The sequence below is a fragment of the Pristiophorus japonicus genome, chromosome 12 (genome assembly GCF_044704955.1).
Source record: "Pristiophorus japonicus isolate sPriJap1 chromosome 12, sPriJap1.hap1, whole genome shotgun sequence".
Taxonomy (NCBI): Eukaryota; Metazoa; Chordata; class Chondrichthyes; family Pristiophoridae; genus Pristiophorus; species Pristiophorus japonicus.
Genome location: NC_091988.1, coordinates 9,738,318 through 9,762,439, shown reverse-complemented (window position 1 = coordinate 9,762,439; position 24,122 = coordinate 9,738,318). Strand labels below are relative to the sequence as shown.

The 24,122-nt window shown below is 46.3% G+C and overlaps 1 protein-coding gene across 2 annotated transcripts in view; it reads left to right on the top strand.

Annotated features, from left to right (window-relative positions):
- The first annotated feature begins 11,544 nt into the window (after positions 1 to 11,544).
- gxylt2 (glucoside xylosyltransferase 2) overlaps positions 11,545 to 24,122 on the top strand; it is a 58,545-nt gene continuing 45,967 nt past the window's right edge. For both annotated transcript variants that reach the window (XM_070894646.1, XM_070894645.1), the window contains exon 1: positions 11,545 to 11,842. In XM_070894646.1, coding sequence (XP_070750747.1) covers positions 11,583 to 11,842 — 260 coding nt within the window. In that variant the 5' untranslated portion in view covers positions 11,545 to 11,582. The remainder of the gene's footprint in view (positions 11,843 to 24,122) is intronic.

Here is a 24,122-nt window from a genome sequence, read left to right as displayed (position 1 = left end):
GGTCCGCCCACCCACCTGACCGCCGCCGCCGCCTCCTCCTCCCGCCAACCCGGGCAACAGCGCCACCGCAGGCCGGCTGTCTCCCCCGCAGCCTCCCGCCAACCCGGGCAACAGCGCCACCGCAGGCCGGCTGTCTCTCCCGCAGCCTCCCGCCAACCCGGGCAACAGCGCCACCGCAGGCCGGCTGTCTCCCCCGCAGCCTCCCGCCAACCCGGGCAACAGCGCCACCGCAGGCCGGCTGTCTCCTCCGCAGCCTCCCGCCAACCCGGGCAACAGCGCCACCGCAGGCCGGCTGTCTCCTCCGCAGCCTCCCGCCAACCCGGGCAACAGCGCCACCGCAGGCCGGCTGTCTCCCCCGCAGCCTCCCGCCAACCCGGGCAACAGCGCCACCGCAGGCCGGCTGTCTCCTCTGCTGCCCCCCACTCTGACTCAAAAAGACACAAAGACAATATCGTGCCAGAAAGTTTCATTTTTACCATACCACGCCTTTTCATCTCCGGAGAACGTCTTAAAAGCGCTTTGCAACCAATGAACCACTTTCCAAATCTAGCCACTGTTGATGTGTAAGTTAACCAGGCTGACCAACACAACAACAACTTGCATTGATATAGAAACATAGAAAATATGTGCAGGAGTCGGCCATTCGGCCCTTCGAGCCTGCACCACCATTCAATAACATCATGGCTGATCATTCACCCCAGTACCCCTGTCCTGTTTTCTCTCCATACGCCTTGATCCCTTTAGCCATAATCATCATCATCATCATAGGCAGTCCCTCGGAATCGAGGAAGACTTGCTTCCACTCCTGAAGTGAGTCCTTAGGTGGCTGAACAGTCCAATACAAGAGCCACAGTCCCTGTCACAGGTGGGACAGATAGTCATTGAGGGAAGGGGTGGGTGGGACTGGTTTGCCGCACGCTCTTTCCGCTGCCTGCGCTTGGTTTCTGCATGCTCTCGGCAATAAGGCTCGAGGTGCTCAGCGCCCTCCCGGATGCACTTCCTCCACTTAGGGCGGTCTTGGGCCAGGGACTCCCAGGTGTCATGGGGGTGTCACACTTTATCAGGGAGGCTTTGAGGGTGTCCTTGTAACGATTCCGCTGCCCACCTTTGGCTCGTTTGCTATGAGGGATCTCCAAGTCGAGCACTTACTTTGGGAGTCTTGTGTCTAGCATTCGAACAATGTGGCCTGGCCAGCCGAGCTGATCGAGTGTGGTCAGTGCTTCAATGCTGGGGATGTTGGACTGGTCGAGAACGCTGACGTTGGTGCGTCTGTCCTCCCAGGGGATTTGTAGGATCTTGCGGAGACATTGTTAGTGATATTTCTCCAGCAACTTGAGGTGTCTACTGTACATGGTCCATGTCTCTGAGCCATACAGGAGGGCAGGTATTATTACAGCCCTGTAGACCATGAGCTTGGTGGCAATTTTGAGGGCCATTGATATAGCGCTTTTAACCTCGCAAAAACATCTAAGGTGCTTCACAAAATCGGGAGGGCGCTGAGCACCTCAAGTCTCGTTGCCGAGAGTATGCAGAAACCAAGCGCAGGCAGTGGAAAGAGCGTGCAACAAACCAGTCCCACCACCCTTTCCCTCAACGATTGTCTATCCCACTTGTAACAGGGATTACATTTGACTGTTCAGCCATCTAAGAGCTCATTTTAAGAGTGGAAACAAGTCTTTCTCGATTCCGAGGGACTGCCTATGACGATGATGATGATGCTTCACAAAAGCGACAAAAATCAGACCAAAAAAATGACATCGAGCCAAAGAACGAGATATTAGCAGGGGTGGCTAAAAGCCTGGTTGAAGAGACTTTTTTGTCAGCTGTGGCTCAGTGTCTCTGAGTCAGAAGGTTGTGGGTTCAAGTCCCACTCCAGGGACTTGAGCACATAATCTAGGCTGACACTCCAGTGCAGTGCTATGGGAACGCTGCACTGCCAGAGGTGCCATCATTCGGATGAGACATTAAACCGAGGCCCTGTCAGCTCTCTCAGGTGGACGTAAAAGATCCCGTGGCAATATTTCAAAGAAGAGCATGGGAATTATCCCCAGTGTCCTGGCCAATATTTATCCCTCAATCAACATAACAAAAACAGATTATCTGGTGATTATCACATTGCTGTTTGTGGGAGCTTGCTGTGTGCAAATTAGCTGCAGCGTTTCCACATTACAACAGTGATGACACTCCAAAAGTACTTCATTGGCTGTAAAGTGCTTTGAGACGTTTGGTAGTTGTGAAAGGTGCTATATAAATGCAAGTCTTTCTTTTAAGGAGGAAAGGGAGCATGGATTTATGAAAGGGAAATCATGCTTGACAAATCTTCTCGAGTTTTTTGAGGATGTAACTAGTAGAGTGGATAAGGGAGAACCAGTGGATGTGGTGTATTTGGACTTTCAAAAGGCTTTTGACAAGATCCCACACAAGAGATTAGTGTGCACAATTAAGGCACATGGTATTGGGGATAATGTATTGATGTGGATAGAGAACTGGTTGGCAGACAGGAAGCAAAGAATAGGATTAAACGGGTCCTTTTCAGAATGACAGGCAGTGACTAGTGGGGTGCTGCAAAGTTCAGTGCTGGGACCCCAGCTATTTACAATATACATTAATGATTTAGACGAAGGAATTGAATGTAATATCTCCAAGTTTGCAGATGACAGTAAGCTGGGTGGTAGTGTGAGCTGTGAGGAGGATGCCAAGAGGCTGCAGGGGGACTTGGACAGGTTAGGTTAATGGGCAAATGCATGGCAGATGCAGTATAATGTGGATAAATGTGAGGTTATCCACTTTGGTGGCAAAAACAGGAAGGCAGATTATTATCTGAATGGTGACAGATTAGTAAAAGGGCAGGTGCAACAAGACCTGGTATCATGGTACATCAGTCATTGAAGGTAGGCATGCAGGTACAGCAGGCAGTAAAGAAAGCAAATGGCATGCTGGCCTTCATAGCGAGAAGATTTGAGTACAGGGGCAGGGAGGTCTTACTGCAGTTGTACAGGGCCTTAGTGAGACCTCACATTGAATATTGTGTGCAGTTTTGGTCTCCTAATCTGAGGAAGGATGTGCTTGCTATTGAGGGAGTGCAGCGAAGGTTCACCAGACTAATTCCCGGGATAGCAGGACTGACATATGAAGAAAGATTGGATCAACTGGGCTTATATTCACTGGAGTTTAGAAGAATGAGAGGGGATCTCATAGAAACTTATAAAATTCTGATGGGACTGGACAGGTTCGATGCAGGAAGAATGTTCCCGATGTTGGGGAAGTCCAGAACCAGGGGCCACAGTCTCAGGATAAGGGGTAAACCATTTAGGACCGAGATGAGGAGAAACATTTTCACCCAGAGAATGGTGAACCTGCGGAATTCTCTAAAACAGAAAGTTGTTGAGTCCAGTTCGTGGATATATTCAAGGGGGAGTGAGATGTGGCCCTTAAGGCTAAGGGGATCAGTGGGTATGGAGAGAAGGCGGGAGTGGGGTACTGAGGTTGCATGTTCAGCCATGATCATATTGAATGGCGGCGCAGGCTCGAAGGTCCGAATGGCCTGCTCCTGCACCTATTTTCTATGTTTCTATGAGAAGCAGAAGAGTTTAGGGAAGGAATTACAGAGCATGGGGCTTAGACAGCTGAAGGTACGGTCACCAATGATAGACAAAGGAAGTGGGTGATGCACAAGAGACCAAAGTTAGAGGAATGCAGAGTTTGCAGAGGGTTTCAAAGCTAGAGAAAGTTACAAAGATAGAAAGGGATTTGAATACGAGGGTGAGAATTTTAAATTTGAGGTGTTGGGACATCGGAAGCTAATGTTGCTCAGTGAGCCGAGGGGTGAGGGGCAAGTGGGTCTTGCTGTGGGTTAGGATACAGCGGCTGAGTGGAGGATGAGCAACTCTGCAGGAGATCATTAAAATAGTTACGTCTGGAGGGTACAAAAGCATAGAATGAGGGTTTCAGCAGCCGATGAGCTGAGTAGCAGGTGGTGGCAGACAATGTTACGGAAGTGAAAGTAGAGGGTAGGATATGATGTCGGGAACCCAGCTCGGGGTGGAATAGGATGCCGAGGTTGTGAACAGTCTGATTGTGTCTGAGACAGCGAAGCGATGGTAACAATACAGACTTTGTGGCAGGGACTGACGATGATGACTTCAGCCTTCCCAATGCTTAACAAGAACAAATTGCAGCTCATCCAGAACTGGATGTTGGGCAAGCAGTCTGACAACACAGAGGCAGTGGAGGGGTGGAGACAGGTGGTGGAGCTGGGTGTTGTCAATGTACATTTGGAAGCTGACCCCATGTCTGTGGATGATGTCACCAAGGGGCAGAATGTCGATCAGAAAGAGAAGAGGCCAAGGATAGATCCTTTGGTGAATCTGGAGGTATCAGTACAGGAGCAGAAAGAGAAGCCATTGCTGGAGATACTCTAACTACAATCTGAACCAAGTGAGGGTAGTCCCACTGAGCTGGACAATGGAGGAGAGGCTAATTATAATGATCTTTACAATCACCAACCCTGACAATGATTGATTTGTTATCTGCTTCAAGAAGATGTATCTTCCACGGTGTTACCCATCCCACAAATGAATTGATGATAGCTCTGCCTCACTTTTATTCCAACTTTTAGTCCTATTTTATATCTTCTGAACGATTGGGTCTGCCTCACTTGTGGAGATATTGTTAACTGTGGAAAATAAATTTTCAATAGATCCTCTTCTCCCATCCGTCCACTTATTCAAATTTCAAAAATGATTAAATCCTGACTGAAATTACTTCAAGGAAACACAGAGTTATTGCACAAGATGTATTTGATCTAAATTAAACAAAGCTCATGAAAAAGTTCATTTGCGATACAGTAGTCTCCTCCATCTGCCAGCAATCTCAGCTGACTAAATGTCAGTAACAGTGAGAAGGCAAAATCATTAAAAGCACATTTATTAATGGATTGGACAATCCTATTTGCTTTGAAAAATAATTGATTGCACAGTGCAGTATATTAAATTAACAAATAAAGAGACACAGACAGTTTCAATTAATACTACAGCTTTAAAACTACAGTTAATAGTGTTCCAAAAATCTAATTAGTGACTAACCTCCAAATAATCAACCAGAGAATGTGTGTTTATTGAACTTGAATTCATGAGATTAAACTATAATTAACAATTAGTTATGATCAGGGAGCAGAGCTTTGCAAATTGATTTATTCCCCAACTTTACAGCGTGCATTTGTTTCCTGTCTGGTCTCATTTAAAATAAAAACAAAAAATACTGGAAACGCACCACAAATCTGTCCCTTCATTTTGCCTTTGACTTGCCCGTCTCCTTTTTCAGTCATCACAAAGCCTGTCAACAGGCTGAAATATCTTTACAGCCCTTCCAAAGTATGTAATAATTTTACCCCTAATTCTGCCACTTCCCTTTAAGTGTCTGTATCTCTAAATATTTCACCAAAATTGCAATTTCCTGCTCCCACCACTCGGCTATCTCCCTGCATATGTCTAAAACCGCACTCAGAATTTTGAATAATAATGACAGTATAAATGGAACATGGAAATGTCAGCAGTACATTTTGGTGACCTGTGCATTTGTTTCTAGTTATTTGAAGGTAAACTGCACCTGTAGTGGAAAATCTACCCTGTTGTGTTCGTCCATCTTCCACGCATTGTTCATGGTAGTGTAGGATCTGGATGGCGATTCTGATGTCAAGGACAGTATTATTCCAAGTTCGCCTGCAATCTCTCGCCGCTCCTTTGCCCTGACCTCGCTGCGCCTGCTGTATCTGCCCACTCGCCATTCACCGACCTGGGTTGTGGTGATGTACAATCCAGTCGCCTTCTTCAGAGCAGCCGCCCTCCTGCACCAGCTCGCGCTGCTCCCCGGAGTGCTGCCTGGCTGCTGCTCACTGCTCCTTTTATGGCCCCGACCTGCCACAGATGTTCCCATGCAGGTCGGGGCCACTACGCTGCTCCCAGGCCGCACAGGAGAGACGTGAGAGTTCGGGGCCCAGAAGAGGCGAGGGCCCAGGGGCAGCACGGGCCAGCCCACCCTGCGATATGTGTGCACACTAGGTCCGTGCAGCAGAGCTGGTCTCCAGTCATCTTGGTTAACCCTGGCCACTGTGGTGACTGGTGTGCAACGGCCACCCCACGTTAAAACAATCCACACACAGGCATCTTCCACCCTTCAAGATTTAGTTCGGATCTGGAACATTAGGTCTTTCATTGAAACATCTGTGAACTCATTGAACTCATCCCTTTTTGGTGTGGAAGCAAGTCATGCTCGATTCGTGGGACCGCCTAAGAATAAGATTATTCCAAGTTGCATAAAAATACACAATGTGTGCCATGGAGCAGAGCAATGAAGGAGGAGGTGGGGACCAGAGTAGAGCAGGGGAAAGGGAAGAAGATGGGGAGGAAAGGACCGTAATTCAGTTATTCCTCTTGATATTATTCTTTTAAGAACATAATAACATAAGAAGTAGAAGAATGAGTAGGTCATATGGCCTCTCGGGTCTGCTCCACCATTTAATAAGATCATGACTGATCTTCAACCTCAACTATACTTTCCCACCTAATCCCCATATCCCTTGATTCCCTTTGAGTCCAAAACGCCTATCTATCGCAGCCTTGAATATACTCAATGGCTCAGCATCCACAGCCCTCTGGGGTCGAGAATTCCAAAGATTCACAGCCCTCATCTCTCCTCATCTCAGTCCTAAATGTCCTGCCCCTTATCCTGAGACTATGCCCCCTGGTTCTCGACACTCCAGCCAGGGGGAAACAACCTCTCAGCATCTACCCTGTCAATCCACCTCAGTATCTCATATGTTTCACCTCTCATTCTTCTAAACTCCAGAGAGTATAGGTTTTACACTTAGGGGCATTGGATGCTATATGCAAGACTTTTAATGTATTATGATCGGAATGCTTGTGGTGTCACTCATGGTGATTCTGAGGATACAATCTTTTATTCCATGTAAGTTGCTATATATTATCACAACTGCTGCATTTTTATTACACAGTATTGGCAGAAAGTTAGTGGTATTTTTGGGTCAAATTCCAGCATTATGTTCATATTTGTATGGAAACTTTAAATCAGTAAGCACGATTGTACTTATATGTTGATTTAACTATGTAGCAAATGTTATTGCTTACATTTTCTCAAAACTCAGGATGTAGAGGAAGGTGGTAGGGAAGATGTTCCAGAATGCACGTGGATGGATTGCAAGTAGTCTGTGTAATAAAATGGTGGTTAGGTAGTGCTTGAAGGGTAGTACTGGACAGTGAGTGCACTATGATATGGGAACTTGAGGGAAGGGTATCATTGGATGTGGGAATAGTGGGAGAAGGTTTCTGAGGTGTGGAAGTTGTACGAGTGGTGTTGAAGTGCGGGAGTGGTAGGATGGAGTTTGAGCATTGCGGCAGTTCTGGGAGGGCAGTACTGTATTGGGGAGTGTCCCTGAAAGAATTCCTGCGGTTAGATGTTTGTGAGCAGTGGGAAGGGGGAACCAGATTTTGACAGGGAGTCCTCAGGGTATGGGGCCACTGAGGTGTGAGAGGAGTAGGAGAGTCCTGGTATGTAAGAGGAATAGGAGAAGGATCATGGGCTGCAAGAGCACTGGGAGAGTGGTGACGGGATAGGGCAGTGGTGTCAGGGTGGAATACTGGGTTGATAAGAGAGTTGTGTCTGTCCTGGGAGAGCAGTGTTGAGGAGTGATGTTGTGATCTTGGAGTACAGAAGAGAGTGTGTCTTAGTGGGAAGATCAGGGTGTTGGGAGCAGGACTCTGGCAAATGGGAGCATTGGGGTTGTGAGAGTCATTGAGTGCGAGGAGGGAGATTCCATTGTGTCCCTGGACACAGTAGATTGAACATTGTATTAAGAGGAGGTGGCCGATGGTCTCTTCCCCTCCACAATGTGCCATGGCACTCTACTCTGTGTTTGCATGAAGGATCTGACAAGAAGGGTCCTTCTCACCACCATCTTGGTGCTTGTTTGACAGATCTGAAATGAGCAGTCTGCTCAGGTAACCTTCCGACAGGATCCACCATATCCCCTTTCTGCAGGGCCTTGAGGATGGTCCATGTGGGCCATTGTCTGATCGACTTGTGGTCAAAGTTTTCAAACTCAGACATCATAACTTGCTTGGACAATGACAAGGGAAATCAGAAGCCAACCCAGAGCATTCACATACATCCCTTAGGATCAGAGTGGCATCTACTAAAAACCCAGGAGATCACCTCTCAACCATAAGGAGGTGGGAGAGAAGGTGTCAAAAAAGGGAGGAAGGGAGGCTGGTGGTGGACTTGTGCAAACCCACATCCTTCCATCAGGAAGGATGCGGGCATTAGAGGGGTGACAATCCCAGGCAGCGGAGGCGCTCAGTTCAAGGCCTCCCTGCACATGGACGACGTCGCCGTCTTTTGCTCGAATCCTCAGTCGGTCCGCGGATTGCTCACAATCTGCGACCAGTTTGAACTGGCCTCGGGAGCGAAGGTTAATTGCAGCAAAAGCGAGGCCGTGTTCTTTGGAAGCTGGGCCGACCGATCCTTTATTCCCTTCACCGTGAAGTCAGATTACCTGAAGGTGTTGGGAATATGGTTCAGAGTGGACGGGGCGTGCGCCAAAAACTGGAAGGAGCGTATCGCTAAAGCCAAACACAAACTGGGATGGTGGAAGCTGCGCTCCCTCTCCATTGCAGGAAAGAACCTGGTCATCAGGAGTGAGGTGCTCTCGCTGTTGTTGTACGTGGCGCAGGTCTGGCTCATACCCTGCTCCTGTGCTGTGGCAGTCACGCGAGCCGTCTTCCATTTCATCTGGAGATTGAAAATAGACCATATCCGCAGAGACACGATGTACAAATTTCTGGACAAGGGAGGAAAGGACGTTCCGAACGTGGCCCTCATCCCGATAGCCACTTTTGTGTGCAGCTGCATCAAGGTGTGCATAGACCCTCCGTATGCAAACACCAAGTGTCAATACGTGCTGAGATTCTATCTGTCCCCAGAGTTGCGAAGGATGGGTCTGGCCAGGCTGCCGCAGAACGCTCCAACCAGTTGGACCATGCCTCAGCACCTGTCCTTCGTGGAAAAGTTTTTCAAGAAAAACCCCTTTGACCACAAGGCCATAAAGCAGTGGTCGCCCTACAAAAGAAGGAGATGATGGATCCTGTCGGACGGTTCTCCGAGCAGACTGTTGAACTCATTTGGCAGAATGTCTCATCGCCAGAGCTTTTGCACAAGTGCCAAGAAGTAGTTTGGCTGGCGGTGAGAAGGGCCCTACCCGTCACATCCTTCACGCACAGCCGGAGTTTCAGAGACACGGCACTCTGCCCCCGAGTCGGCTGTGGTGTGGATGAGACTGTCATCCATCTCCTTCGGGATTGCCCCTTTGCAAGGCAGGTCTGGAAGGAGATGCAGTGGTTGCTGTCGAGGTTCATCCCAAGCAGCTCCGTAACACAGGACTCTGTGCTCTGCGGACTGTTCCCAGGGACACACACCCAGACAGACATCATCTGCTGCTTTAGAGCCATCAACTCGGTGAAAGATGCACTTTGGTCTTCCCGAAACTTGCTGGTCTTCCAGAGCAAGGAGATGTCCACGGCCGAGTGTTGCAGACTGGCACAATCCAAGGTCCAGGAGTACGTGCTGAGGGAGACACTAAAGGTTGGTGCAGTCGCCGCAAAGGCACGATGGGGAAGGGCCACAGTTTAAGGCCCTTCCGCCATGGTAAACCCAGGGGATGGAATCAGACCCCCCTCGGGCTGTACTTGTTAATCAGCTTATATACATAGAGCACCATGTACTGAAAAACACCTGTGTTGTGCCATGTATAATGAAAGTCTCTGCACTGTTTAGCAACTTGTAATGAAATGTAAATGTATTCTCATCCATTCCGTGTACTGCTTTCATCTGCACAGTGCTACATGTAACGTGATTGATCGGTATTGAAATGTATCCTGGAATGTAATGTAAACCTGTTCTCATCTGCTCCATGTAATACCCTCATTTACACAGTACTACATGTAACATGATTTACAGATTGTACTAAATTGTATGGAACTGTTGTCAGCATCCAAACGAATTGTATGGAATTGCTGACCGTAATGTACTGAACTATTTTCCAATGTATTGTGAAAATTTTATATGAATAAAGTATATTTTTGAAAAAAAAAACATCCCCTCTCATAACAGGCTGGGGAAAAGGCAACAACTGTGCTGCTCATTTCTCGAGTTACACAACCAAAAAATACATGAATTTTCCTCTGAGCTTACTCAGGGGTTTGCTTATCTTGCAGTTTTAAGAGGGATCTGCTCTCTCAATATCAACCGATCTTTTCTCTTTCGAGATGCAGATAGACCTCTGTATTTCCAGCCTTTTCACTCTGTGCATCAAACAAAATTTATAGTCTCACTTTTACATATTATCAAACATATAATTTCCTTACAGAAATAGCTTTAATATACTTCTGTCTGTGAAGCACAATTGTCAGATGTGACTGCAGTGCTACCAAGCAACTTGTTGGTCTTTTAGCATTCAAGCATAAACAATCTGTGCCATCTTTGAAAGTAGTTTTTCTTTTAAAACAGGTAAAACTATAACATTCTTCTGCTGAATATTGCAAAATAACAGAAACATTTTTAATTTGCGGGGAACTGCAAAAGCTGGAAATCTGAAATAAACCAGGCCACACTACAGAGCATTTGTGATTCTTGAGTTGCAATGCTCTGGAGATAATATGCAACATCACCGCCTCCCTGTTGTAGCGCCAACTGACCTGAAAAGTCTTCGGAGTGCCCCCCCCCCCGCCCTTTAATCAGGGGGCACTTGATTATTGTCTTCAACTAAAATAGTTGTAGAGCTGTTGGGCGAGAGGTGGGCACCGGAGGGACTGGAGTGCATCATCACCCAAATTTTAATTTGATTTTATGTCTAAATGTTAATTTGTTTAATTTGCCAGTTTTAGTGCCCCCCCCCCCCCTTTTAGCCAGGGGGCACTTGTATAATTTGTGTTTCAGTGCCCACCCAAAAAAACAAAAGGGCACTTGAAAAGTTTTTGGGAGTGTGCCTCCCTTTGATCAGGAGGAACTTGATTACTGATTGCAACTAAAATACTGATAGCGCCAAGTGGCCAACATGACAATTCACTAAATATATTCAAAAGGGAGTTAGATGAAGTCCTTACTACTCGGGGGATCAAGGGTTATGGCGAGAAAGCAGGAAGGGGGTACTGAAGTTTCATGTTCAGCCATGAACTCATTGAATGGCGGTGCAGGCTAGAAGGGCTGAATGGCCTGCTCCTGCACCTATTTTCTATGTTTCTATGTTTCTAACTGTGGAAGGGTTACCATGTAACTTGGGCCCGTTCAGTGATGGGGCAGAGCAGGCGGTGTGTGTGGACGGAGGGAAGGACTTTATTACGTTTGATGGTGCGCGCTGCGCGGATACAGGAGGCAAAAAAAAAACACACAATAAAAAAAAAATGTCAAATCTGGATTTAATTTCCGACAACAACAGAGTGCACAGCAAGTGACGTGGGTGCGGGGAGCGGATCTGGCGAGCCAAGCCGAGCCGAGCGGTGCGATCCCACACAATGAAACTTTACTGCAAGGTCGCGGCGCTGGGAGCCTGCCTGGCCGGCGGCCGCCTGCTGCTCTCACTGTATCTGCTGCTGGCCAGCCCGGCCACCGAGCCCCGGCCCCGGCCACAGCCGCAGCCCCGGCCCCAGCCGGGATCCCCGGGGCGGCTGCTGACTCGGCCCCCGACCGCTCTCCGCTGGCTGCATCGGCCGCTTCTCAAGCCGCAGCCACCGCGTCTCATCACAAAACGCCGCAAGAAGCCAGCGAGCGCCAGGTAAGGGGGGCGCTACCGGTCACTAGACTGGCCGCCTGGCAGCGCATACAAGCTGTGTGTGAGTGTGAGGTGTGTGCTGTGTGTAGGGAACAGTCCCTGCCATTCAGGCGCTGCGCTGCGCTCCGCACTAGCATTCGTTGCTCAAAGTCCAGGGGAAGCATTTCCTCTCTGACAATGCTGCTTCATTTGTCAGTAAAGCGCTTGCAAATCTGCCCCACCTCCACACAATAAACTTGCACACACCCGCGCGGCTCTGAGCAATGGAGGAGACTGTTTGCTGAACAACATGCTAATTTAAAAAAAAAACGAAACGTTGTTTTTCTTCTCAGACTCTCTGCGGCCATTGGTTCCAGCGCATTTGTCACAGATTGTATTCAGGGTCTAATCTGTGTCCCCCGCCCCATTGTATGCTAGTATCATGTCAGTGATTCCGGGGAGTGGCAGCACTGTCCGGGTGCTTTGCTGCAAACACCCCGCGCTAGGTCAGTGTCTTGTGGTCTCGCAGATTTAATCAGTGCCAAAGTTTATATAAGTGCAGTGGGAAGTTTTTTTTTGGAGGGCAACCCAAGATTTTAGTGAACGGATGAGAATAATATCTGCTATATCTGTGGTTACAGTTAAAGATTGCTACTTGTGTTTGGGGAATGTTCATGTTTTGCAGGGGCTTTGGGGGTAAAGGGCAATCAGCTTAAAATAGTAATTGGCCCTGAAATTGCGGTCGGTGGAGTAGCTGAGGAGTACGCTGTCGTCCTCCTCCTCCTCCGAACGAACGAAATCCACATTTGGCCCGTGCGAAGCCCCAAGTGAATGCACAGCGCAGAGTCCCGCAGATCCCGGTGGGGCAGGGGGCAGTGGCGCCCTTTGGGACAAATTTAGTGTGAAGGATACAGAGGGTGTGGAATTCTTGAAATGCATTCAAGAGAACTTTTTTAGTCAGTGTGTAGCAAACCCAACATGAGAGGGGAAGGTCTTGGATTTAGTTTTGGGGACTGAAGCTGGGCAGGTTGAAGGGGTATTAGTGGGAGAGCACTTGGGTGCCAGTGACCATAATTCAGTCAGATTCAAGTTGGATAATGGATAAGGACAAGAATAGGCCTGGAATAAAAGTTCCGAATTGGGGAAAAGCTAATTTTGCTAAGTTAAGGAGTGATTTGGCAATGGTGGACTGGAAACAGCTGCTTGTGGGTAAATCAGTGTCGCAACAGTGGGAGGCATTCAAGGAGGAGATCTGGAAAACTCTGCCCAAACATGTGCCCTTAAAGATTAAGGCTGGGAAGAATACATAGAAACATAGAAAATAATTCTAGAGCCCCCCTGGATTTACAGGGGAGATTAAGAAAAAAAGGGACGCTTATGTCATATATCAAAGGCTAAATACTATAGAATCCTTAGAGGAATATAGAAAGTTAAGAGGCAAAATTAAAAAGGATATTAGGAATGCTAAGAGAAAGCACGAGAAATTCTTGGCCAGTAAAATTAAAGAAAACCCTAAGATGTTCCATAAATATATTAAGAATAAGAGGGTAACTAAAGAAAGGGTGGGCCTATTAGAGACCATGAGGGTAATCTTTGTGTGGAGGCAGAAGATGTTGGGAGGGTTCTTAACGAATACTTTGCATCTGTTTTCACAAAGGAAAGGGGCAATGCAGATACTGCTACCGAGGGGAGTGTGATATTCTGGATGAAATAAATATAGTGAGAGAGGAACTATTAAGGGGTTTAGCAGCTTTGAAAGTCGATAAGTCCCCAGGCCCGGATGAAATGCATCCCAGGCTGTTGAGCGAAGTAACGAGGCAATAGCAGAGGCCTTGACCATCATTTTCCAGTCCTCTTTGGATCTGGACATGGTGCCGGAGGACTGGAGGACTGCTAATGTAGTACCCTTGTTGAAGAAGGGAGAAAGGGATAGGCCGAGTAATTACAGGCCTGTCAGCTTAACTTCAGTGGTGAGAAAATTATTGGTAAAAATCCTGAAAGACAGGGTAAATTTGCATTTGGAAAGGCAAGGATTAATTAGGGACAGTCAGCACGGATTTGTTTAGGGAAGATCGTGTCTGACTAACCTGATTGAATTTTTTGAGGAGGTAACCAAGAGGGTTGATGAGGGTAGTGCGTATGATGTAGTATATATGGACTTTAGCAAAGCTTTTGATGAGGTTCCACATGGTAGACTGGTAAAGCCCATGGGATACAGGGCAAAGTGGCAAGTTGGATCCAAAGTTGGCTTGGAGGTAAGAAGCAAAGGGTAATGATTGATGGATGTTTTTGTGACTGAAAGGATGTTTCCAATGGGGTTCCGCAGGGCTCAGTACTGGGTCCCTTGCTTTTTGTGGTATATATCAACGATTTAGATTTGAATATCGGGAGTATGATGAAGAAGTTTGCTTTCAACACTAAAATTGGCTGTGTGGTTGATAATGAAGAGGAAAGTCATGGGCTGCAGGAGGATATCAATCTACTGGTCAGGTGGGCAGAGCAGTGGCAAATGGAATTTAATTCAGAGAAGTGTGAGGTGATGCACTTTGGGATGGCTAATAAGGAAAGGGTATACACATTAAGCGGTAGGCCACTTAATAGTGTAGATGAATAAGGGGACCTTGGAGTGCTTGTCCACAGATCCCTGTAAGTAGCAGACCAAGTGGATAAGGTGGTTAAGAAGGCATACGGAATGCTTGCCTTTATTGGCCGAGGCATAGAATATAAAGTTATGCTTAAATTGTATAATACTTTGGTCAGGCCACAGCTGGAGTATTGCGTGCAGTTCTGGTCACCGTATTATAGGAAGGACGTGATTGCACGAGAGAGAGTGCAGAGGAGATTTACTAGGATGCTGCCTGGAATGGAGAATCTTAGTTATGCGGACAGATTGGATAGGCTGGGTTTGTTCTCATTGGAACAGAGGAGGTTGAGAGGAGACCTCATTGAGGTGTACAAAATAATGAGGGGCCTGGACATAATGGATAGTGAGGATCTATTTCCATTGATGGAGGGGTCTATTATGAGGGGGTATAGTTTTAAGGTGGTTGGTGGAAGGTTTAGAGGGGATTTGAGAGGGGGGGCTTCTTTACGCACAGGGTTGTGGGGATCTGGAACTCGCTGCCTGGAAGAGTGGTGGATGCAGAAACCCTCACCACTTTTAAGAGATGGTTGGATGGGCACTTAAAGTGCAGTAACCTAGAGCTGGTAATTGGGATTAGACTGGATAACCTTTTGTTGGATGGAGCAGATATAATGGTAAGTACTGCCGGGAATAGAATCAGGGTGATGATCTGGACTAGTTCCGATCACCTGAAAGGAATTTTCCCAGATTTATTTTCCTGGGTTTTTATCTGGTTTTTGCCTCTCCCAGGAGATCACATGGCTCCGGTTGGGGTGGAGTGTAGAATGTTTCAGTATAAGGGGTGTCGCAGTTGTGTGGGGCGGACTGGTTGGGCTGGGTGCTCTTTGCCTTTCCGTCATTGTTCATGGGTTTATATGTAACCTTTCGGGCTGCTGACCAAGGGCCGTGTGGCTCTTTGTCGGCTGGCACGGACATGATGGGCCGAAATGGCCGCCTTCTGCGCTGTAAATTTCTATATTTCTATGTAAGCGTACTCAGGGTCCCCTGGGGCACGCTCCTTTCACTTGGCAATCAGGAAACATTTCCCACACGCCATTGAAGAACATGTAAATTAAACGGTGTGGGTACTAGTTGTATTTATTTGGCAAGCACAATACTTTGGAGTAAGTACAGTTATTTACTGGAAGACTGCAAGATTTTTAAAAAAGAATGAAAGCGATCTCATCTTCAAACCGAGCCTTCACTGCTCCCTGGTAGGTTTTTTTACATGTTTGTTTTTAATTATTGTACAATTTTCTCATCCCCCCTCCCCCCACGCCTGTATATACCAGCCGTAACATTTTCCAGCGTAATTGATTAATTGACGTACAGTAGCTGGGCAATTAGCCCAACTTTTTGCCAAAAATGAGAACTTGGAAAGTCGCAACGGATCATCGGTCTATTCGTAACTTCACAGTTCGCAAGTTTGGGATATAATGCAAGCGCCCGTGGAAATCCCAAACTTGCAGTCGATTTCAAAGATGGTATGACAACGCACTCTGAGAGTATGCCGTCATACTGACCGCAAATTCAGGGTCATTATTTCAGTGAGAAAGTTTGCATTGAAATAGTTGTTACAAATTGTCTTTTCACACTATCTCTGGTTACCTTAATAATCAGGTTCGAGTGCTCAGGAATATGATGGATAAATTGGGGCAGAAGTTGCCCTCCGCCTGAAACGGGGCGCAACTGCTGATGTTTAAGTGTTCTGTCCGCCCCGACAATCCGGCAATTTTCAGCACTTGGTGTCTTGCTTCCGGTCGGAGCGGTGTTGGTGTGTGAAGAGGGGCGGAAGTGGGGGGGGGGGGGGCGGGTCGGAACGGCCGTCGCTCCAAGTCATCAGCGTCGCACTGACCCGTCACAACGTCCCTCTCCTTCAGTTAAAGGGGAGGGCCCCTCTGAGCTCTGCAGCCACTTTAGTGGCAAAACTCTGGGCGACCAGGGAGGGTTTCGGCCGGGCAGTCGGCCGACAAGAAAAAACGAAATGGTGGACGCACTGCCCAGCCACACGCTGCTCCCCACCCGGGGAAAGCTGTCGGTGACACCGACTGGTGGCGCCGCTCCCGCGGGGCGATTCTGCACGGGGCAATTTCCCGCGGGGGTCGGAAAGCGGGTCGGCGCGTGCCTGATGTGGCGGGAAAACAAGCAGGACGGCGCGTACACCAAAAATAAAGGAGGGCAATTTACAAAATGTCCGCGCCGACTGAGCGGTGAGTCCTCAGCGACCCGTGGATTCCCTCGGTCATGGCTCTTACAGAAAGGGGAAATTTCGGCCTCATTGTGTTTATTCAGAGTTTAGGATGGACCATAACACACGAGTTATACAGCAAAAGCATATGAGCGTGACAAGCAGTTCTCCGGCTGATATCATCTCCACCTTTCGTCGGGAACCCCAAGAGAGGTTGGCTTCAATGAGCGGGGTCCACTCTCGACAGAGCGTTCAACCAGTTCACCCTTGTGTGGTTCTCCCTTCCCAATCTGTCTGAATGAACCTGAATGGTGTTTCTTTTATCCTCTTTAGGGGTGGGCCTGGGATCGAATTATTGACAGGGCTATTCGACCTATGGAGGCTCCCTTAAAAACTTATACCCAATAGAACTTTTAGTTCTTTATCGCCATTGGTCGATGAAGACCCACCGTGAAGGAGGGGTCTTTACAATCATTACACATCTTGTTTATAGTTTTGAAGGCCAATCCACCCATCTGGACCCCTCTTATCTGTCAAGCCCGGTTCCCTCATAGCTATAGTGTCTTATCGCATCCTGTCTTAACCTCCCTGCTATAACCATTAGATCAGGGGCCCCAGACTAGAACTATCTCATTTCAGCCAGTCGTCATGGATACCCTAACCCCCATTCCTTGTCTTTTATACCAATTAACTTTTAATGTTAAACAAACTCCAAATTCTACCATAGCATTATAATTGAAGAAACATAGGTTGGGCCTTCATTTGCCAAATTAAAGACTCAGTCAAAATGGTATGTATTCTCTAATCCAACTCATTAAAAACAGTGGGGCCAAAATTGCCCACCGCTGGAAACAGGGCACACGCACCCCATTTCTCGTGTTTTCACCACCGCGGTGGATGTGGTGGCCTCTTGAGCGAAATTCCACTCTTTGGCTTTTTTTTTTCTGACGGACCGGAAGTCGGTCATAACGGGGGCGGAAGTGCCTTGAGTAGAAACATGCAATCAGTAAACACAGCATTATTTTCAGGTAACCCTAATTTGTTACACAGTTACTTGGCCTCTGTTTGTGAACATCTGTATTTTGACCTCCTGTCATCGAGCAAGAGGACGTGTTTTCCCTTTTTGTATAAGCCCCCACCCCCACCTTTATAAACAGTAATTTCCATTCATATAACAATGTCGTAAAATGTCCAAAGATGCATTATGTATAAATATATCTAAATTATGTATTAAGAAGTTTGTATCTATGTGCACTTTCCGTCTCCAAACTTTACTTTGTCAGTTTCCCGTTATAAATTCCTTTGTCAACGTTCATAATGAAAACAGTCAATGTAAACATTGTAAACATGTAATGTAAATTATCTCCCATTGTAATTACAGCCTTTGGCCAGTGGTGGTGCTACAGCATCTCAGTTTTGCATTTCCCAACTTCTCCTCTGTTCGAACTGACTTCCCTCTGCTTTCCAAATGTCTGTAAGATTTGATATTTAGCGATATTATCACATAAAATCCAAGTATTACAAATAAGGATAGGATGACTTTATTGGGACTAAATTACACCTACCTTGCCTGATCCAGTTATAGTTCTGCATCCCCCAATCTGAAGGCTACACTGGCTCTTGACTGCCCGTGTGCAATGTTACACGTTGATATATGTAGGTCTCTCAATCTATATCTCCATGAAATATAGAATGGAAGGTGTTTAATCGGGAATGTATAATGTGAGGTGCCATTTTCTTCAGGTGTGTAAGATAATGAGGGGGCTTGACAAGGTGGATGCAGAGAGGATGTTTCCACTGATGGGGGAGACGAGAACAAGAGGGCATGATCTTAGAATCAGGGGCCGCCCATTTAAAACTGAGATGTGGAGGGTTGTGAATCTGTGGAATTCGCTGCTTCAGAGAACTGTGGAAGCTGGGACATTGAACAAATTTAAGACAGAGATAAACAGTCTTTTAACCGATAAAGGAATAAGGGGTTCTGGGGAGCGGGCGGGGAAGTGGAGCTGAGTCCATGATCAATTAGCTGTATTAAATGGCGGAGCAGGCTCGAGGGGCCGTATGGCCTACTCCTGCTCATATTTCTTATGTTCTTATTTGTTTCAAGCATAAAATGGACATCATTTCTCAAAATATAAGCTGCCAATATTCCATCTGAATTGGCATCTAAATGTAAACAACACAATCTCACCAAGTAAATGCAATGCTATTTGCCTTGAAAATATTGGGGAAAAATATGTGGACTTCTCTCTTTATCAATCCAGCATATCGTCAGGAATATAAACTGCAGACAAACAGTATTTTCTTGTTTCTAAAATTTCAAGTTGTATCATTGGCATTGTGTTTGGATGTATTTATTGCTGGTCAAGACTCTCCAGAGTAGGTGGTGTGATGAGCGTAACAGTGAACCTGAGGTTGTGTCTCTGCGGCATGGTGGAATGCATAGCTGCCAGTTTTGTCAGTCACCGATGACAGGATAGTGCTGCTTCATTTCAAATGTATTAATGTTTTAAATTTTACATAATTGCAGTTATAAACCATTCATTTGTTGGTGATGTCATTAATGGAATCCTTTTAAAGCCAAGTTCACAATGTTAATTTAGCTGGGGTGAGGAAGCAACTTTAAAAATAATTCATTATAATCTTCATGTTTCCAAGGATGAGGGAGAACTATTCCTACAGCTTTCCTATGGCTCTACCCTCAGCGAACCCATGCAAGCTTGATTGGCACTCGACAAAAAATGTCAATTTACACTGCTTCCTGTTCAAAGTACCTCATATGGAAGACCATTTGTGCTCTGTTGGGAGCCCTGGATAAGATTGCGGCAATTTTTACCCTCTTTCCTAGGTATCTCATTGCGACAATCTACAATCCTGATAGGAAGTACGTATCTTATTTTATGAATTGTGCAGAAAGGGATCACCAATCTTAAGGACTTGTATGACACAATGGACTTGCTGTCATTTGTCGACACTTAACTGAAGTATTTCAAACCAGGGACTGATTTCATCTATCTTTATGTTGGCCGATTGGTTGTCTGACATGTAGAAAATGAGGAATTACATTCACCAACTGAAAATTGGGAAGACCAAAAATGTGACAAGATAATTATGGCTTGGAAGGCCATTTGACCCATCTTCATCTATCCAGATTGACCATACAGTTCCTCCATCCACACCCTTTGCCCCACCCACCTTGCAGCATGCAGTTAATTCCTACATGATTCCAGGTTTTTTTACTACTCTATCCAGGGAGCCTTATCATGTATGGATCTTTCTTTGTGTGAAGAGGAACTTCCTGGTCTAAATCCTAAATTTGCTTTTGACTAATTTGAACCTACTCTAGCATTGTAATGTCAAGTAATTTTCCAGATTTACTTTTCTCATGCCATTTACTATCTCGAAGATCAACTCTCAGCTGACCCCATTCATTGCCAAAAAGGATGTTTATCTTGTCTTTCATCTTAACTCAGACTTTTGACTCTAAGGATTAGCTTCGTGGCTCTTCTCCACAGTACCACCAATGATTGAACATGTCCCTGTATCCCAGCAACTAAAATAGTCACAGTGCTCAAAGTGCAATCTTAACAGAGCACTATAAAGTTTGATTATGACTTCTTCTGACTTGCATTCTACTGTTTTGACTCTGTAGTTCATCATTCTCTTGAGTTTGTTGATTGTTGCTCTACATTGGTTGGATATGTTGAATTTAGAGTCTACTCATTCACTTGGGGGTTTCTTTCAACTTCATCCATAGTGACTTCAGCACCGGTCCTGGAATAGGTGTGTTTCCCATTTTCCTTCCTACGTGCAGCACTTCATACTTTCCTGTATTAATATTTTTCCAGCTCACTGGAGTCGGTCCAGCTTAACTATCATCCGCAAATTTAACCAACTTGCACTGGGTTTCTGAGCCCAAATCTCTGATAAATAATGTTGGCCGACAGAGGCAAGCATCCCCAGTGGAAAGCCCTGTATTCGGGGATCCTCTCGTGTACCACTGGTGACCTGGGGTGGAGAGTGATGCACGGCGTGTGTGGCTTCAAATGTTAACATAAGCCACCTTATTGAAGTCCAGACTGCATAGCCATTCTGCGGCCTGACTGAAGACTTATTTCATATTTATTTGCACTGCCAGAGGTTGTGACTTAAAGGGGTTGCTCCTCAACTTTTGGCTGCATTTTAGTCCAGTGCTCCTTTTCTTCAGTCACCTGGTGTGTAAAGCTTCTGGCTTGTTGTGTTTCTCTCTTCTTTCAAAAGCGTCCTCCAACTCTATCTTTCTGATCTCAATCCTGGTTACTTCTCTATTACTGCTCGACACTAGTATCTTCTCCGTAAAATGCTTTGGGATATTTTGTGACATTTAAGATTCTGTGTAAACGCAAGTTGTTATTGAAGTGTCTTTAGATCAGTCATTCATACTTGTCTGTGCAAAGATAATAATATGGCAAAACCCCAGTGGACAGACCTATTGTAGACAAAGAATGCTCACAGCAAGTATTTGAAATCCAGGCTGTACAAACACATAATATCCTATGATCCCAATACCTCAGATGATGTCTGCTATGCTCAGAAGTGAGAACTGAATACTAAACTGAGGTCCCTATGGTAGAGTTGCATTTCGTGGAGGATGAACACATCTGGTCAAGAATTGAAAACTAAGCTTACATAGTACCTTATCCTGCATCGATCATATTGGCTTTTAAATCACCAATTTAAATTATGGACAAATAGAATAAAATAGATACTGTTGCAGTCTTTGCTGTGATATTTAATAGAACTTTGTTTATGTAAATATCGGGATTTGTTTGTAAAACGTTCCCTCCCGCTTCTCCCTGATTGAAGATGGTGTATCATAGAAATTACAGCACAGGAAGAGGGAATTTGTCCCATTGTGCTTGTGGTCCACAGAGGAGCTATCTACTGGACCCCATTTTCTGCTCTTTCCCTGCGCCCTTGAATATTCTTCAAGTATTCATCTATTTCCTTTTTAAATGGCTTGATTGACTCAGTTATAATTTGTAGTAATTCAGTAATCCTGTGTGTGAAAAAACCTCTAACTTTCCTCTTTATGTTTCTATTAATAAGCCTAACTTCCCCACAATCTGGTCCTTTTTAAATGCTGTTCATCTGTAATATCTTCCAATTCTGATGATGGGTCCATAACTGAAATGTTAACTTGTCTGTTCTCTCCACAGATGCTGCTTGACTTACTGAGTGTTTCCAATATTTTCTGGTTTTGTTTTATATTCAATGTCCTTGTATATGGAGCCCAGAATCCCATTTACCAGGGCATGATTCCATGGATTTGTTGCATCATCCAGTGCCTCAACTTAGTGGCCATTCCTCAACCATGAGTCCTCAGACACGAGACTCCCAATGCAAGCACTCTACTCAGAACTCCTTCACAGTAAACGAGCCAAAGGTGGGCAGAGGAAACGTTACAAGGACACTCTCAAAGCCTCCCTGATAAAGTGCAGTATCCCCACCAACACCTGGGAGTCCCTGGCCAAAGACCGCCCTAAATGGAGGAAGTGCATCCGGGAGGGCGCTGAGCACCTCGAGTCTCATCGCCGAGAGCATGCAGAAACCAAGCGCAGGCAGCGGAAAGAGCGTGCGGCAAACCAGTCCCACCCTCCCCTTCCCTCAACGACTGTCCCACCTGTGACAGGGACTGCGGCTCTCGTATTGGACTGTTCAGCCACCTAAGGACTCATTTTAAGAGTGGAAGCAAGTCTTCCTCGATTCCGAGGGACTGCCAATGAAAGAAAGTATTTTCTACATGAGCTATGCCACTTCAGCACAGATTTGGGATCAAATCTGATACCTTTGTAACCTTTGCAGTTCAGATTTGCGCTACCTTTACCAAATGAGCATTGATGGAAGCGCGTGTTTGGAATCGTTAAATATCGTTTGTATATATTTGTCAGCTGACCTCCATCTTGACAATATTGGATATCTCCCTGCCCCCTCAAGAAGTGCAGGAGCGTGCAAAAGACAGTTAACATGCCGCTTGTCTTAATAATCCTACTCAAATGAAATGCAGAACACCTCGAGCACCCTATCCTGTCAGCAGCCACTGATGAGTAGAATCACTCGTCACGTACACAGTGGCCGGAGCCGTGAGCCCAAGATGGACATATTTTGAAGCAATGGGAAAATCCCATTTCACATATTTCAACACTAGCAAGGAATGCAGATCCACATCTCACAATGAGGACAGGCAGGTTCCCATCTGATCCTTCATTGTGCTGTGATAGTTATTCTGCTGCACAGCAACAGTAAGCATTCCGTTGCGTCGCCATGCTTTCCATTCCTGTGATGCCTGTTTTAGATTATCAAGGTTATTGGGCTGGAGAGACTGCAGAAGGCCAGAATATGTCATTTTTAAATTTTGGCATAGTTGCATTTGTTGTTACAATTTGTGTTCCCTTCCAACTTTTTTACTGGGCCAAAGTAACTTTATGTTTTGACATGAAGTGAATAGTTAACTCAGCTGTTGAATCAGTACTCCTCCATGTTGAACAGCACTTGGGTAGCAGGGGCACAGAATGTACTCTGGGTGGGGGACTTCAATGTCCATTATCAAGAGTGGCTCGGTAGCAACACTACTGACCGAGCTGGCCAAGTCCTGAAGGACAAATCTGCCAGACTGGGCCTGCGGCAGGTGGAGAGAGAACCAACACGAGGGAAAAACCTACTTGACCTTGTCCTCACCAATCTACCTGTCGCAGACGCATCTGTCCATGACAGCATTGGTAGCAGTGATCACCGCACAGTCATTGTGGAGACAAAGTCCCGTCTTCACACTGAGGACACCCTCCATCGTGTAGTGTGGCACTACCACCGTGCTAAATGGGATCGATTCAGAACAGATCCAGCAGCTCAAAACTGGGCATCCATGTGGCACTGTGGGCCATCAGCAGCAGTACAATTGTATTCCACCTCAATCTGTAACCTCATGGCCCGGTATATCCCTCACTCTACCATTACCATCAAGCCCGGGGTAAACCCTGGTTCAATGAGGAGTGCAGAAGAGCATGCCAGGAGCAGCACCAGGCGTACCTAAAATTGAGATACCAACCTGGGGAAGCTGCAACACAGGACTACATGCATGCTAAACAGCAGAAGCAGCATGGTATAGACAAGGCTAAGCGATCCCACAACCAACGGATCAGATTAAAGCTCTGTAGTCCTGTCACATCCAGTCGTGAATGGTGGTGGACCAATAAACAACTAACGGGAGGAGGAGGCTCCATGAATATCCCCATCCTCAATGATGGCAGAGCCCAGCACGGGAGGGCAAAAGACAAGGCTGAAGCGTTTGCAACTACCTTCAGCCTGAAGTGTCGAGTGGATGATTCATATCGGCCTCCTCCTGAGGTCCCCACCATAACAGACGCCAGTCTTCAGCCAATTCGATTCACTCCACGTGATATGAAGAAACAGCTGAGCGCACTGGATACAGCAAAGGTTATGGGACACAACAACAT